Consider the following 14,373-nt stretch of genomic DNA (forward strand, 5'->3'; position numbering starts at 1 on the left):
AGCCAAGATGAACAACCTAACAGTCAGATAAAACCACAGGGGTAATGGAGAGGGCAGAGCAGGGCAGGGCAGGGTGACAGGAGGCCTCTCCAGCCTGTCCTTTTTGGGCATTGCTGACAGAAGCTGAAAGAGATGGTTGTGATTTAATGCAGCGTCCAGTGCCAAGCGTGAATTAAAGCTCAGACAGAAGCAGCTCAGTGAGACATTCAGTCGTCACATGTGACTCCGGCAGTCTCATCGCGCCGTCACTGACATAAATTCCTGACCAGTTTACTGCCACATGATACGTGCACTGCACTTACTGTGGCCATATAAAGTGGCATTACCACGGCTTGTATGTGCATAGTGTTGGCAATATTTACTCTTATAATTACACCTTAATGTATACATTATGTTACAATACTGTAAATACTATTTTTCAACACAGATCTTAAATAAAATCCTCCAAATCACGCACAGCAGAACCACACAGGGAGCATTTTCACAGGGCTGAACTTTAAGGAGGAGGAAATTGCTTTGACTTTTAGGATTGGAAACATTTGGCTTGATTGAAAGGTCAACATTTATGGAAACTGCTCTGATGATGGGTGAGATTTTGCTGTGTGGAGTGTAATTTTCCAGAGATAAGGTGTGGATTCCTCTGGTACTCATCTATTCCTTTTGCATTTTACTTTAACCTCCAGTGTGGACAGAAATGTCTTCACTGTGGGAACCTTAGACTGAACCCACACTAGAAAGAGGATGCTATGAATGTAAAAGTACGATATGGAAAATAATTTAGAGGTAAAACCGATTTTGAACAGAGAATACTTTTTACTTATTGACTGCACTTTTCAAAGTTTTATCGGGGTCAAGCATATAAGACTCTGCATCCTCAGAAAAGATTAAGTATGTCTGAGTTCCTGCAACGGCTTATGTCTGGCAAGGTTAGATTAAAATCTTTGAAAGTGTTTTCTTGTGTCTCTTATCAATGTCAGGCTGGCTCATACACAAGAGTTTTAGATAAATGTTTCATATATTTAGTCTGAAAAGTATCCTTCTGTAAAATGTTGCCTGGAGATATCAGAAGAGTGTTTGGGATGATACAATATGTTGGAGCTGAGTTTAGAACTCGAGATCCTGGAGAGTTCTGCTGTCAAACAACACAATATTGTGTCACTACAAAGGGAAAGAGTATTCAAAGAGAGGAACAGGATAAAGGCTGGAGGCAGGGATGGTAAAAATATCTCCTGTTTTTCCCTCTTAAAGTTTTCCTATTAGCAAGATACCGCAAGAAGAAAACAAAGATTTATGTACGACAAGTCCGACTGCTCTTTTGTTAGATTATACCTGGGCTGAATCAAGTCTCAGGATGAGTGCTTTTTTAAAATACGTTTGACTGGAAGCGAGAGCGCCGTCACAAAGAAAGGAATATGCAGTATATCTGAAACCTCCAACAAAGGACGGATGGACTGCCACTGTCAGCAAAAAAAAACTCAAGGAGACATTGACCTTTACCTTAAGACCATGATATGAATATTATTTAAAACTCTTGAATTCTAGTGTTGCCCAGGTCAACTCCTTTCAGTCTTGATATTTCAATAGAATTTTTTTTTTGTCCACAGGAGATCGCCTTCCCCAAGATGGTGGCCAGCTGTTGTCGCTTCTTGTGCTACTTCTGTCGTATCAGCCGGCAGAACCAGAAAGCCATGTTTGACCACCTGGGCTACCTGCTGGAGAACAGCAGCGTGGGGCTGGGTAAGTGCTGGAGTTTGTGAGGGGAGGCGCCTCTATTATCTGCTGACAGTTGCCTTACAGCATTCGCTTCTACTACAGTGAGAGTGTATCATTCTGAGGGCGAAAGACAGAGGTTTAAAACTGTATGGAGACATATTAATAGGAAGGTTTTTCAGGAAGGAAAGATGGTGGTAAATGAGAGAGAAAGACATCTTGAGAGAAGTTAAATTAACTCCTTGACATTTACAAGTTTTTTCCTCGGTGTAGAGACTGAAAAGTTGCCCTTTTGCTGCTTCTAAATATTGCGTAATATCCCCTGAAATGAAGAGATGCCAGGTTTTTTTTCAACTAATTGAAGTGCAGACACAGACTTATCGGCGACATTACACCAGGGTGTCGGTAAAAGGGAAAGGGGCAGAGAGGGAGGCAGGCGACGGAGAGAGAAGAATGAAGAGTGGGAGGCAGGAAAGTGAGGTATGGGGGTTATTTAGTCATGCAGCGCAGGACCGATGAGTCACTGTTCTCCGGCTGCTGCTGCTGCTGCTGACACGCTCCTGCCTGTAAAAGAGTAGAGGGGCTCACGGTGTGGGGACAACGGAAGAATATGAACACACCAGTTTGCTATGCCTGACATGACATTTTGGATATTTGCACAAATAAATCACAAGTTGCTGCGAGACGTGCCTGGAGTTTCTGTTAAACCCTGCCTGCATAGAGGACATAGGTATTATTCCAAAGCAATTACCGGTGTAGTTTCTAATCTAAATTGCCTGCACACAATCCTCTTCAGAGCATGTTCCCAGCAGGGAGGGAACAATTTATGTCGGACTCAAGTGTTTTTGCACATTGAGTCGCAGAGGATTCACTTACTGCAAAACATCACAGTATTTCTTTGACTGTTGATATATTAATTGCAAAAGTACTTGGAATTATATTAGAGATGAGACACCGATAATATTGATCATTTATTTTTGATATATTTGTAAAGTTGTTGTGTGCCTTTTTCTGGGCAAGTCTTATTGAGTGTTTCATATGACTAAAGTAAAATAGCACTGAAATGAAAAAGCATTATCAATCCAGTGCCATTTTCTAAAAGATGTAAAGGGCGTTTTACTAACGGTGTGCTATGTTTGTGAATCCGGCAGATTAGCAAGTAGTGGGAATTAAATTTAGATTTCATTGTATCACTTAGTCTTTGAATGCTGCTGATCTGAAGTGCAAGAGAGAGAGTCACAGTAACATATGATGATAGACTGCCCCCTGTTGTTTGGAACAGAACAAAAAAAAAATATTTTGCTGTGTGTGTGTGTGTGTGTGTGTGTGTGTGTGTGTGTGTATGTGTATGTGTATGTGTATGTGTATGTGTATGTGTATGTGTGTGTGTGTGTGTGTGTGTGTAGCCTCTGAAGCCATGCGGGGCTCCACTCCGCTGGATGTTGCCGCATCTTCAGTGATGGACAACAACGGCCTGGCTCTGGCCCTGGAGGAGCCGGATCTGGAGAAGGTTTGTTACTTCAGTACACAAACAAACATATGATGCTCATTATTTGCTTGAAAAGGTGATTAAGTGATCCTTCAACCATGATTATTAAGCAATGTCATTCTGTTTAGATGCCCAGGGGTTAGTTTAGAGTTTGGTTATGTGTTGAGGTGGATGAATCTGTCTTTTGAGAGGCTTTGTTTCAGGTTCATTCAATTGTAGGTACTGTGAAATTGTGACTGTGATTCAAATGATTCGTCAGATAAAATAATGTTTCTGCATTATTTACAGCTGAGATTATTTTATTTTACAACTCCTCACTGCAGACTTCTCGCAGAGTGAAAGTGAGTCAGACAGAAATAAAAACCTCCTGGCACCCAAGTTTTCTCAGTGAAAAATGAAATCAATTGTGTGCCATTTGAATGCGCTTGCTCAGCAGATGCTTTCAAGCTGTCACTGACAGTCAAAAAGACGGAGTGTGCCATTATAATACCCAGGGATGGAACTGCATTTTGGAACTGTGTGTGTGTATGTGTGTGTGTGTGTGTGTGTGTGTGTGTGTGTAGGTGACATACCTGGCAGCCTGTGGTCTTCAGAGCTGTGCCATGCTTCTTGCTAAGGGTTACCCAGACCTCGGCTGGAACCCTATAGAGGGAGAGCGCTTCCTGTCCTTCCTGAGGTTCGTCGTCTTCTGCAATGGTACGGGGACTCTCATACTGATTTAAACAAAAGAGGTTTAAAAGAGTACATTTAATCAATACAGTAAGAGAATATATTTACGATTATGAGCATTTAGATTTGAAAGAAAACTGTCTTATTGAAATCCTCCCCTCCACGTCCATCCTGCTGTATTTGTATTCCAGGTGAGAGTGTGGAGGAGAATGCAAACGTGGTGGTGAAGCTGCTGATCAGACGTCCAGAGTGTTTCGGCCCCGCCCTGAGGGGAGAGGGAGGTCAGGGTTTGCTCGCCGCCATGCAGGAGGCCATCAAGATTTCCGATAATCCCGCCCTAGACCTGCCCAAGAGCGCCGCCAGCGTCAATACTGGGTAGGAACCTGCACCGGTTTCTCACACGCATTTGAAAAGCCTATGATTCAGCGTTTTTATCATCCTGAGACAATTAAAACCCACTGAGCAGTCCCTAGTGATATAGTCTCCTACTAATCGTGTCTTTGTGGTGAATTGTTACGTTTAATTAGATTAGCCAGTGTGCTGCTGAGCTCATCCATAGCAGCATTATTCTTCGTTATAAGGTGTCTTAATAGTGCTATATAAATGAGTTTGACTGTTAAATCCAGTCACTGAGACGAGATAAGTTGAAGTATTTCTCTAAAGAAGGAGTTTATTACTCTCAGTGGGGTAAGAACATTTTATTACTCGATTTAAATGCTCAAGGGGTCATACACTTTAAATAACCATCATGCAACATACACTAATGTTAAACATGGTTAGTTTAGGTTAATGTTTCCCTTCAGACACGTTTGAAGACATTTAAGATTACTCTGTTTGTCTGGTAGTGTTGTTTTACCAGGAGAAAAGATCAATAAACTAAAAGAAACTAAACTAAAAGTTCATCAAAGCATATCCACTCACTCTCCCTTATACATATGAGCAGTGTTGGTCAAGTGTCTGGGGATTAGTAATGCGATTATACAATTTAAAAAGTAATTAGTATATATATGTATATACTTGTCTGGTTAAAGAGCTATGAGAAAGAATGAGGCAGACTGTTGGAAGCTGTGAGTAAAGATTTGAATACAGTTTTGGGGCCTTGCCTGCTCACATCAGTATGCAATGGGTGTTGTTCACTGGGTGCATGTTTATGGGGAAGGCTATTATTGCAAAAAGTGGGGATAGAGGGATGGGAAGCGAGTCAAAATCAATACGTTAAACACTGTAAGCTGTTTAAAGATCAGACATTGTGCCAGAACATTTTTAAACATGATCACAAAATTGCCTATCTATGCCCTTCTGGTACCCTGTTTTGTTGTGCTAGTGAGGTTTGCAGTAGGCTAAAGTGTGTTGTATTTTGTTTCAGTTCTGGTGAGGAAGAAGGAGAAGTTATTCACATGGGAAACGCCATCATGTCCTTCTACTCGGCTCTTATCGACCTGCTGGGACGCTGCGCTCCAGAGATGCATGTGAGGAGCTTTTTAACCATGCACAAACTTACTTAATGTTGCTATTATGACCCTCAATACTTTAACAGAGACTATTGTAGTGACCTGAGTGAAATATAAAGCTGAGTATTCCCTATTTATGTCTCTTACAGCTTATCAATGCAGGTAAAGGTGAGGCGCTGCGTATCCGAGCCATCCTGCGCTCTCTGGTTCCAACGACAGACCTGGTGGGGATCATCAGCATCCCGCTCAACATGCCCGTGCTCAATAAAGGTATGTCAGTGCTGGTGGCTGTTGTTTTAATTTCTTTGCTACATGAAGCTGAGCGTGCAAATGTTGAAGCAATATGAGGTTTGGAAATGCAGCAGGGAAGAAAGTTCTAATATCATCCAGAAGTGACACAGAAAAAAGCCTCCAGTGTTGCAGAAAAATGGTTTTTGGACTGAATTCAAGGCTGAGACTGGCGGCACACGCAGCACTGATAAAACATTTTGATTTAGAACAAACACAAGCTACAATATATCAGAATCTAATTTTCTTCCCAGCCGACTGAACTAACAATCCACAAAGTGCCCAGAAATATGAACAAAAGTTGATTTGGAAGATATGTTATGTGAGTCATGCTATCAGATGAAGGCGGCTGACATACATTCATCATCATCAATCATCTCTGCACTTTGAGAATCCTCTCCGCTCCGCCAGCTGGAGGTTTATCATGAAGTCCATGGTGTCACACAGACAGGCTTCACTCAGGAGTGAATATTTATCCTCCTCTTCCTCTGTGTTTCTACTCGGGAGGAACATTTGCAGTTCGTGCCCTGCTTTATAATTGTATGCCTAGTTATCATCCAACCTAACAGAAAATGAACTTCATATCCAATTTTCTTTGTAACCTCTTCAAATAAGAACGCAAGTTGTGTTCTGAATAATTAAACTCTGTTTTATTTTTAAATACATTTCTGCAGCTTCTCAGCCCTCGCTACCTAAATAAATCCAATGTGTACGGCACATTGACCTGAAACTTTTCCCCCCTATAATGTGTTTAACCTTCAGATGGCACAGTGACAGAACCAGACATGTCCGCCTGCTTCTGTCCGGACCACAAGGCCCCCATGGTGCTCTTCCTGGAAAGAGTGTACGGCATCGAAGACCAGAGCTTCCTGCTCCACATGTTGGAGGTCGGCTTTCTACCTGACCTCCAAGCCTCTGCGTCTCTGGACACGGTGAGTGAAGAAAACCCAAACACATTTCCCCTTTCATCCCGTTCCCTAAAAGACGTATAAAGTCAAATAGTGTTCTCCACTAGCAGCTAGAATATTAAATCCTTGTCTTTTATCTTGTTCTGCTGTTTATGTCAGTAATAATTCCAGTGCACACAGCTGAGTGTGAGTTTGTAGTTTGCTCATTAGATGTGTCTGAGACGGATAATCTCAGCAAACATGAACAGCGTTTGCTCAGCACTACAGTCAGGACAAAGTCTCGTAATGGCTGCCTCAGGGTTTGCAGAAACATTAACATAATTATTGGTGAATCACAAGTTAGAGTCATTAAACCTCCGCTCATCCTTATTTAATCAGTGCTAAAACCAGTTCTATAATACTCCTTCCTGCTGTAATATGTGAATCACCATTTCCTCAGTTTCAGAAAACTATGTATCGTTTACATAACAGAACAGTAAGGCAGTAGTGAAACAAAGACCTTCTCTTTAACAAGCATCAGATTTAAAGCAGACTAGCATACACTTTAAAATGTTCTCGATAGGTTGTCAAGTGATGCAGCTGCAGTTACATCATGAATAAAACGATTAGGATATTTATCAGACGACTCTTTTGCCGCAAACCACCAACTTCATGCTTTAAAGGGGAACTTCACAACACAGGACTGACAAGTAATGTCTCCTCCGTCAACAAGGTACAGAAATCTTTGAAAAGGCGGTTTCTATTCAGTTATTACCCTTACATGTTGACTAACAGCAAGCAAAATCCAGTCTGTTCAACATGACTTCCCCTAACCAATTTGTGAGTCTGTATTCACCATAACTTTCTATCAATCTTGATATGTGTGGAGATGTGTTCTTTACCTCTCCATGCTTCATCTCTCACGTGTTGCTCTCTGTTCCTTAGGAGGTGTTGAGCACCACAGAAACAGCGCTGGCCATGAACAGGTACATCGGCTCGGCCCTGCTGCCTCTGCTGACCCGCTGCGCCGCTCTGTTCAGCAGCACGGAGCACTACGCTCAGCTGATCGACTCCACACTGCAGACCATCTACCGGCTGTCCAAAGGACGCTCGCTCACCAAAGCCCAGAGGGACTCCATCGAGGAGTGTCTGCTGGCTATCTGCAAGTAAGGCCTTCATTCATCCAGACTCAGCCAAGGGAAAAGACTAAGATTAACAGAGACTGCACCATGCTACTTCAAACAATGCTTTTGATAAATGGCTTGTCTCAGGCTCTCGTGCAACCGATACTGAACAGCCTGTAGGGAAAAAACTGCAGGAAACAATGCAGTAAGTACACAAGAATAATGGCAGTATAGTTTGAGGGAGAATTTGTCTGTATTGACCTCGATTGACCCTTAATCATGCAGCTTGGTGGGTGTTGTACCATATGTTTGTATATATTGACACATTACTGAATACAGTTGAAATGAGGATATATAATATTTTGGATATCATTGCTTCTTCATTTTTATCTTTTATAAATGTATCTCTTAAATTCCACAGGTACCTGCGTCCCTCCATGATGCAGCAGCTGCTCAGACGGCTGGTGTTTGATGTTCCCATGCTCACTGAATACTGCCAGATACCTCTCCGGGTGAGACACTGGACACAGTTTGTCACAATTTTGCTTGATTTTTTAAAATTTAAAAAGCTTGTGGAATAATTATAAGCAACACTATAAACCCTTGTCTTTGGTCAATGATGTGCAAGATTATTAAATAAAGCTGAACAGAAAGTGTGATGTGTTCTTGTCTCTCTGATCTCCAGCTCCTGACCAACCACTACGAGCAGAACTGGAAGTACTACTGCCTGCCTTCTGGGATGCTCAACTGTGGCATTTCCTCTGAGGAGGAGCTCCTTCTAACCAAGAAACTCTTCTGGGGAATCTTGGACTCCCTTTCTCAGAAGGTACTTTGTTGTATAGAGCATTGGTTCCCAACGTTTTTTTTTACCAAGGCACCCCTGAAAATATTTCTCGACCCCAAGGCACACCAACTTTTCGTACATTTAAAAACCACTTCAGAGCTTAAACTAAAATCAATAAATACACCATTTGTTTTCAAATATGTATTTAATTTAATAGAACATTTTATAGAACAAATAATCAAATATAAGTCACCCTAAAAACCAAATAATCCATCATATAATAACAAGAACCAGGCTAAAAACGTCTACACGTTTCTTAGAGTGATGCATGAAATATTATAAACTGGCGTACAGTAGGCTCTTTAGTTCTGGCTGAAAATAGTAGGCCTACCTGTGTAAAAACAAAGATTCCATGAGTTATTATTTCCCATTTGGATTTCAAAAGAGGTAGGCCTGTGATAACTCAAAATAAATAATAACTTATAATAATTATAACAGAATAATCCGTTCAAACAGCAAAATATAACTCTGTCATGCATATGTTAGTGCCTGCTTTTGGGAGCAGAGTCTCTCTATACGCAGGGGGAGAGTGGACAGCGCAACGCGGAGGTCCTGTTCCCCTGACAGCCGGGGCGGGTCTTGTTTTTGACATATGCAAGTGAGGAAAAACGCCAGATCGCACAAGTAGGAGGATGGAAACTGTAAAAGCACGTTAATGGCACTCTCTGAGAGGGATGCATACTCGTGTCCCACAAGCAGCCAAAACATATCCAGACGTAGTTCATCAAGCTTCAGTTTCAGGGAACGGTCCATAGATAGCTCTGCGGGTTCATCCTGAGCTCTGCTGTTTAAAATAGTGGCTGATGATAATGAGAGCGGATTAAACGGATCCCGGAGCCAATCGAATATCAACCGATGGCGTTGGGCAGTCAGCATTCGCTGTACTGTCTGCTTTTAGACTTCTTTTGCACCGCTGTTCCATCATGTTCTGCCATCCCTGCCTGTGTTGAAGTGCTTCTTTATTTGTTGTCACTACATAACGATCCATCTTGTAATGTTTTGGCGCGAGGATAAAAAGCTGCTCTGCACGCCGGAAACAATGACGGCTGACATAAGTCATGAGAATTTAAGCAGTCCGTATGAGGCTATATTCAATTTAATATTTCTAAATCTGAGCAATATATATGGTTTATTAGCTTATCAACTCCATTGTACAAGTAATACAATAACGTTTATTTGAAGTGAAGTTTACTAAGGGAGGAAAACATTTTGGAACATAGGCCGAAAAAACAGATTCTACGGCACACCTGGAAACCGTGCCGTTTGGGAACCACTGGTATAGAGTATTCATTAGGATTAGCCCATGGTATCTGCACAGAGTAGGAGCTTATTCATGATTTTGGAAAGCTATATAACATCTCTGTGTTTTTTTAATCTGGTCTTCCTTTTGCTTATTTTATATCTCTGAGAATAAATCCCAAATGCATCAGGAGGCCAGGCAATCCTTAGATCCCTATCATAAAGCTTTCGACTGTTTGCTGCTATGTTCTGTGTTCTGAAAATAACATTTCCAACACCCGGTGTGGCTCTCAGGAGAGAAAAGTTCTTGTTAGTCAGAGGTAGTGAAATGAAAACTCAATGAGGTTCCTGTGAGCGGTGCAGCTGAGGCGAAGCCAAAACAGATGAATCATTTATCAGTGTGTGACAGGCCATCGCTCCGTGCACACTTTCACAGCTTTCTCTTTCAGTTTAGCCTCCCTCTCGTTTTCTTTCCCTCGCTCTGCTTTACTCAGTCTGTCCATCTGAAAGCCAAACAGACGTGTCCTTATTCTGCTGTCATCTGTAGAAATATGATGCTGACCTTTTCAAAATGGCCACGTCATGCCTGTGTGCCATTGCTGGAGCCCTGCCTCCGGACTTTGTGGATGCTAGTGTCGGAGCAACACTGGAGAAACAGGCTCCAGTGGATGCAAAGGGCAACTTTGATCCCAAACCCATCAACACTGCCAAGTGAGTGCTCTGAAAATGCATATACCTTTTTTTTCAGGCACTATATTGAAATGTATGTCAATCTTAACTGTTTTAATGATATTTTGTGTTTAAAAATGTCAGTTTAATCCTAACCCTGGTATTTGCCTACAAATCAAGACTTTCACCTGCTCAATAAACTCAAACATTCTCTCCACTTTCCAGTATTTCCCTTCCTGAAAAACTTGAGTACATTGCCAACAAATATGCAGAGCATTCCCATGACAAATGGTCCTCAGACAAGGTCAGTCCCTGCCCATGTTGTCCTCCCTTGTTCTGACAATTTAAGCCATCTATCAAATACCAAAGATAACTTTATTTTATTTATTATATTTTATTTGTTGTATTAAACAATGTCTGATATAGAAGCAGCCAGTTTTCCCATATTAGACCACTGAAATGTGCCTGAAATGCAATAGACCACACTTTATATGATAGCTGTTGTTGCAGGTGTCAGCAGGCTGGAAACACGGAGACGGCCTGGATGACCAGGCTAAAACTCATCCACTGCTGAAGCCTTACAAAGCGTTGAGTGAGAAGGTGCGCACACAGCTGCTGCTGCTGAGTAGCTATCTTTGATTGTGTATGTGATGGAGAACGGGGGGGGGAGTGGTTCATTAAGATCTATGCCGGGATAATTGACACTGAACAGCAAGTGAAGAACATATAGATTCAAGGTTCATGTTTTTCTACACCTCCACCACGCTTCACACTTTTCTAGGCTTCATCCTGACTTCTTATCAATCTGAGACTCAAAAAGGAAGATAACCCACTTAATTTATGGAATGGTTGTCAGTATATTGTCCTCTGTGTTGAGCTGTCACATCTGGTGTTGTCTTTTTTGTCTGTTCAATGTGTAGGAGAGAGAAACGTACCGCTGGCCAGTGAAGGAGTCTCTGAAGAGCATGCTGGCTATGGGCTGGAACATTGAGCGGTCCAAGGAAGGAGACTCCATGATCCAACAACGAGAGAGTGAAAAACGAAAGACCCCTGAGGTAGCATCCTGATGACTTCACTGTCATAATAATTATCAACACTATGACTCAATGTTGTGATAAATGTTTCCTTTGTTAAACGTATTTAATACCTCAATGACTGACTCTTTATAAAGTTTTTAATAGCCTTAGAGTATTCTATGTTTAGCAGAGATCATTTCTCAGGGTACAAATGAAGTGGAAGTCATCTCCCTTTCCCTGCAAAAAAATTCGGCTCAAAGCAACAGAGCTAATGTGTTCTATCACTTAATGTCTAGCTTTATTTGTCATTGCATTCCTTTTTGTTGTGCAGCATTAATACTGTAAAGCATGTTGTCTGGGATTAAGAAAAATCTGCTGCATTTTTTGAGTCGGATATGAATCTAATTAAAGCTGTTTTATTTAAACCGATGAAAGGTAGTAAACTACACATTGATTTAAAGGGAAATGTTTTCTCTTTTATCTTTCTGCCTTTGTAGAACGATGGATTCACTCCTGCTCCAATGGATTTGAACAATGTCACTTTGTCCAGAGAGCTACAGGTTAGTTTGTGTTCAACCTTTCATAATTGTGTTGTATTGATAATATCATCATGGTTGCAATACAGTGGCAAAGATGCTCTAATCTACCTTCTTTACTGTACCTGCAGGGCATGGTGGAGGTGGTTGCAGAAAACTACCACAACATCTGGGCCAAGAAGAAGAAATCTGAACTCGTTAGCAAAGGTGTTTCAATGCACAGTTTGAAAGAATACTGTTCCACATAATATACTATCTGAATTGCAGTAATTCTGACTTTGGGAATTGACTTGTCAGGAGGAGGGAGCCACCCCCTGCTGGTTCCCTATGACACCCTGACGGCTAAGGAGAAGTACAGAGACAGAGAGAAGGCCCAGGATCTCTTCAAGTTCCTGCAGATCAGCGGCTATGCCATCATAAGGTAAACCTCCTCACACACCAAGTTATCTCACATTGAAAAATAAATAAATGCAAAAAAGCATAATGTCCCATATCTTATAGTATTTTTGAGTTCAGTGTATTGTGAACTTTAGGCAACCCTTTGTTTGGTCTTTGTTTGCACACTTTCTCTTAAGCATGCGTACTATGACTACAAGCCCTTTTTTATTTTATTCTTTCTTAATATTTTTATACTTTTGATTATCGAGGGGGCAACTCTCATCGACAATGATTCCTGTTTTATTAAATTACAAAAACAAAGTAAAGGAAGAAACACAATGACAACAACAGGATATACTAGCACTAAAAGGCAAACCATAAAAATAAAAGGATGAAAAAACAGTTTTAAACTTTTGCTAAGGACTAGTAATGTGATGATTTAAGTAGCATATTCAAATGTTAATGTGATACTGTTATGTTAAAAGACCTAGAGTTTGCAGTGTAAGGGTTCATACGTAGTTTGAACAGAATGTATGACTCTCTCATGCTACAGAGATCAGAAGGACATGGGTCAGGACTCATCATCCATGGAGAAGCGTTTTGCATTCAAGTTCCTCAAAAGGGTGCTGAAGTACGTCGACTCTGCCCAGGAGTTCATCGCTCATCTGGGTGAGTGTGTGACATTTCAAACACCGGTGCACTAAGGTGCTTCACATTCATTAGGATCTCGTTTGGGAAGTGTGATTATCCTGAACTTATCATCGTTGTTAATCCAGAGGCTATGGCCACCAGTGGGAAGACGGACAAATCGCCTCATGACCAGGAAATCAAGTTCTTTGCCAAGGTCTGCAACAGAACCAGCGATATGTTTTGGATTTCTTTTTTGGTCTAAAAGTTGATTTAAGGATTTAGTCTAATGGCTGCATCTCTTCTCCCCAGGTGTTGCTTCCTCTGATAGATCAAACTTTCAAGAACCACTGTCTCTACTTCCTGTCCACGCCCAGCAAGAACCTGAGCAGCTGCGGCTGTGCCTCCAACAAAGAGAAGGAGATGCTCACCAGGTACTGTGATTAAGTAATGCAACATCCCTCTAATCAGTTTCTCCACTGTCAGAGTTGTGCTGATCGCAGTTGTATTTGACTTTAAGCCTTCTCAGCTAAAACCCTGAGAGTTCTTTTCTCACTTCATACTTACTTTTCAGCTCGTCTTTGTTCACTCTGAATGCCTTTTGTTCAATTCTGCTCTTACCGTCTTTCTTTTCCAGCCTGTTCTGTAAGCTGGCACTTCTTGTCAGACACAGGATTTCTCTCTTTGGTAAGGTTGGCACTGCCTCTGTCTGTATGCTCGTGTTCCTCCCTGCTTGAATCTCCTTCCACATCTACAGTAATCGTTTCTCTTAAAGGAAGTGACTCTGCAATGATGGTGAGCTGTCTGCACATCCTCTCCCACACACTCGACACCAGGTAAGCACACGTTGTTGTCAATAGTTGCATACTGATCCACCAAAAGGACCGTTACAGATAATCTTGAGCATGCACATTATCCCTTGTGTTCCCTTCCTCTCGCAGAACGGTGATGAAGTCCGGGTCAGAGTTGGTCAAAGCCAGCTTCAAGACTTTCTTTGAGAACGCGGCGGAGGACCTGGAGAAACTGCTGGAGATGCTGAAACTGGGGAAGTTCATGCAGTCCCGAGCTCAGCTGAAGAGCGTCACGCAGAGCATCAACTACGTGACTGTGGCGCTGCTGCCCATCCTCACTGCCCTGTTCGAGCACATCACCACATACGAGTTCGGAGTGGATCTGCTCTGTGAGTTTGTTTTGACATTCAGTGATGGTTATTTTCTCAAATTTAACAAAATGGATATGCATTTCATGGATAAGGCCCCTACCCCTGTGTTTTAACAAGGTTTTACTTTTCTCAGAGATAAACCAATACCAGAAAGAGGATCCACATTCAGATATAAAACAAAAGAAAAAACTTAAAATTGGATGGGTTGTTAATTTAAGAGACCTTGGTCTTTACATGCCTGTTGTGCATTACGTTCCTACATTATGTAAGTACTCATTTGTTGT

General features: G+C 41.7%; 1 protein-coding gene across 1 annotated transcript in view; it reads left to right on the forward strand.

Moving 5' to 3' along the window:
- Window positions 1-14,373, forward strand: part of ryr3 (ryanodine receptor 3) — a 94,355-nt gene that overhangs the window by 57,254 nt on the left and 22,728 nt on the right. Inside the window, 23 exon segments of the mRNA XM_063901676.1 lie at window positions 1,605-1,737; window positions 3,117-3,220; window positions 3,763-3,895; window positions 4,060-4,243; window positions 5,235-5,337; window positions 5,469-5,589; window positions 6,370-6,539; window positions 7,440-7,660; window positions 8,040-8,130; window positions 8,304-8,444; window positions 10,249-10,412; window positions 10,596-10,674; window positions 10,881-10,970; window positions 11,291-11,425; window positions 11,884-11,946; window positions 12,054-12,129; window positions 12,220-12,343; window positions 12,854-12,969; window positions 13,077-13,144; window positions 13,240-13,361; window positions 13,565-13,614; window positions 13,703-13,763; window positions 13,869-14,107. Coding sequence (XP_063757746.1) covers window positions 1,605-1,737; window positions 3,117-3,220; window positions 3,763-3,895; window positions 4,060-4,243; window positions 5,235-5,337; window positions 5,469-5,589; window positions 6,370-6,539; window positions 7,440-7,660; window positions 8,040-8,130; window positions 8,304-8,444; window positions 10,249-10,412; window positions 10,596-10,674; window positions 10,881-10,970; window positions 11,291-11,425; window positions 11,884-11,946; window positions 12,054-12,129; window positions 12,220-12,343; window positions 12,854-12,969; window positions 13,077-13,144; window positions 13,240-13,361; window positions 13,565-13,614; window positions 13,703-13,763; window positions 13,869-14,107 — 2,788 coding nt within the window.

The sequence above is a fragment of the Eleginops maclovinus genome, chromosome 15, assembly GCF_036324505.1.
Source record: "Eleginops maclovinus isolate JMC-PN-2008 ecotype Puerto Natales chromosome 15, JC_Emac_rtc_rv5, whole genome shotgun sequence".
Classification (NCBI taxonomy): Eukaryota; Metazoa; Chordata; class Actinopteri; order Perciformes; family Eleginopidae; genus Eleginops; species Eleginops maclovinus.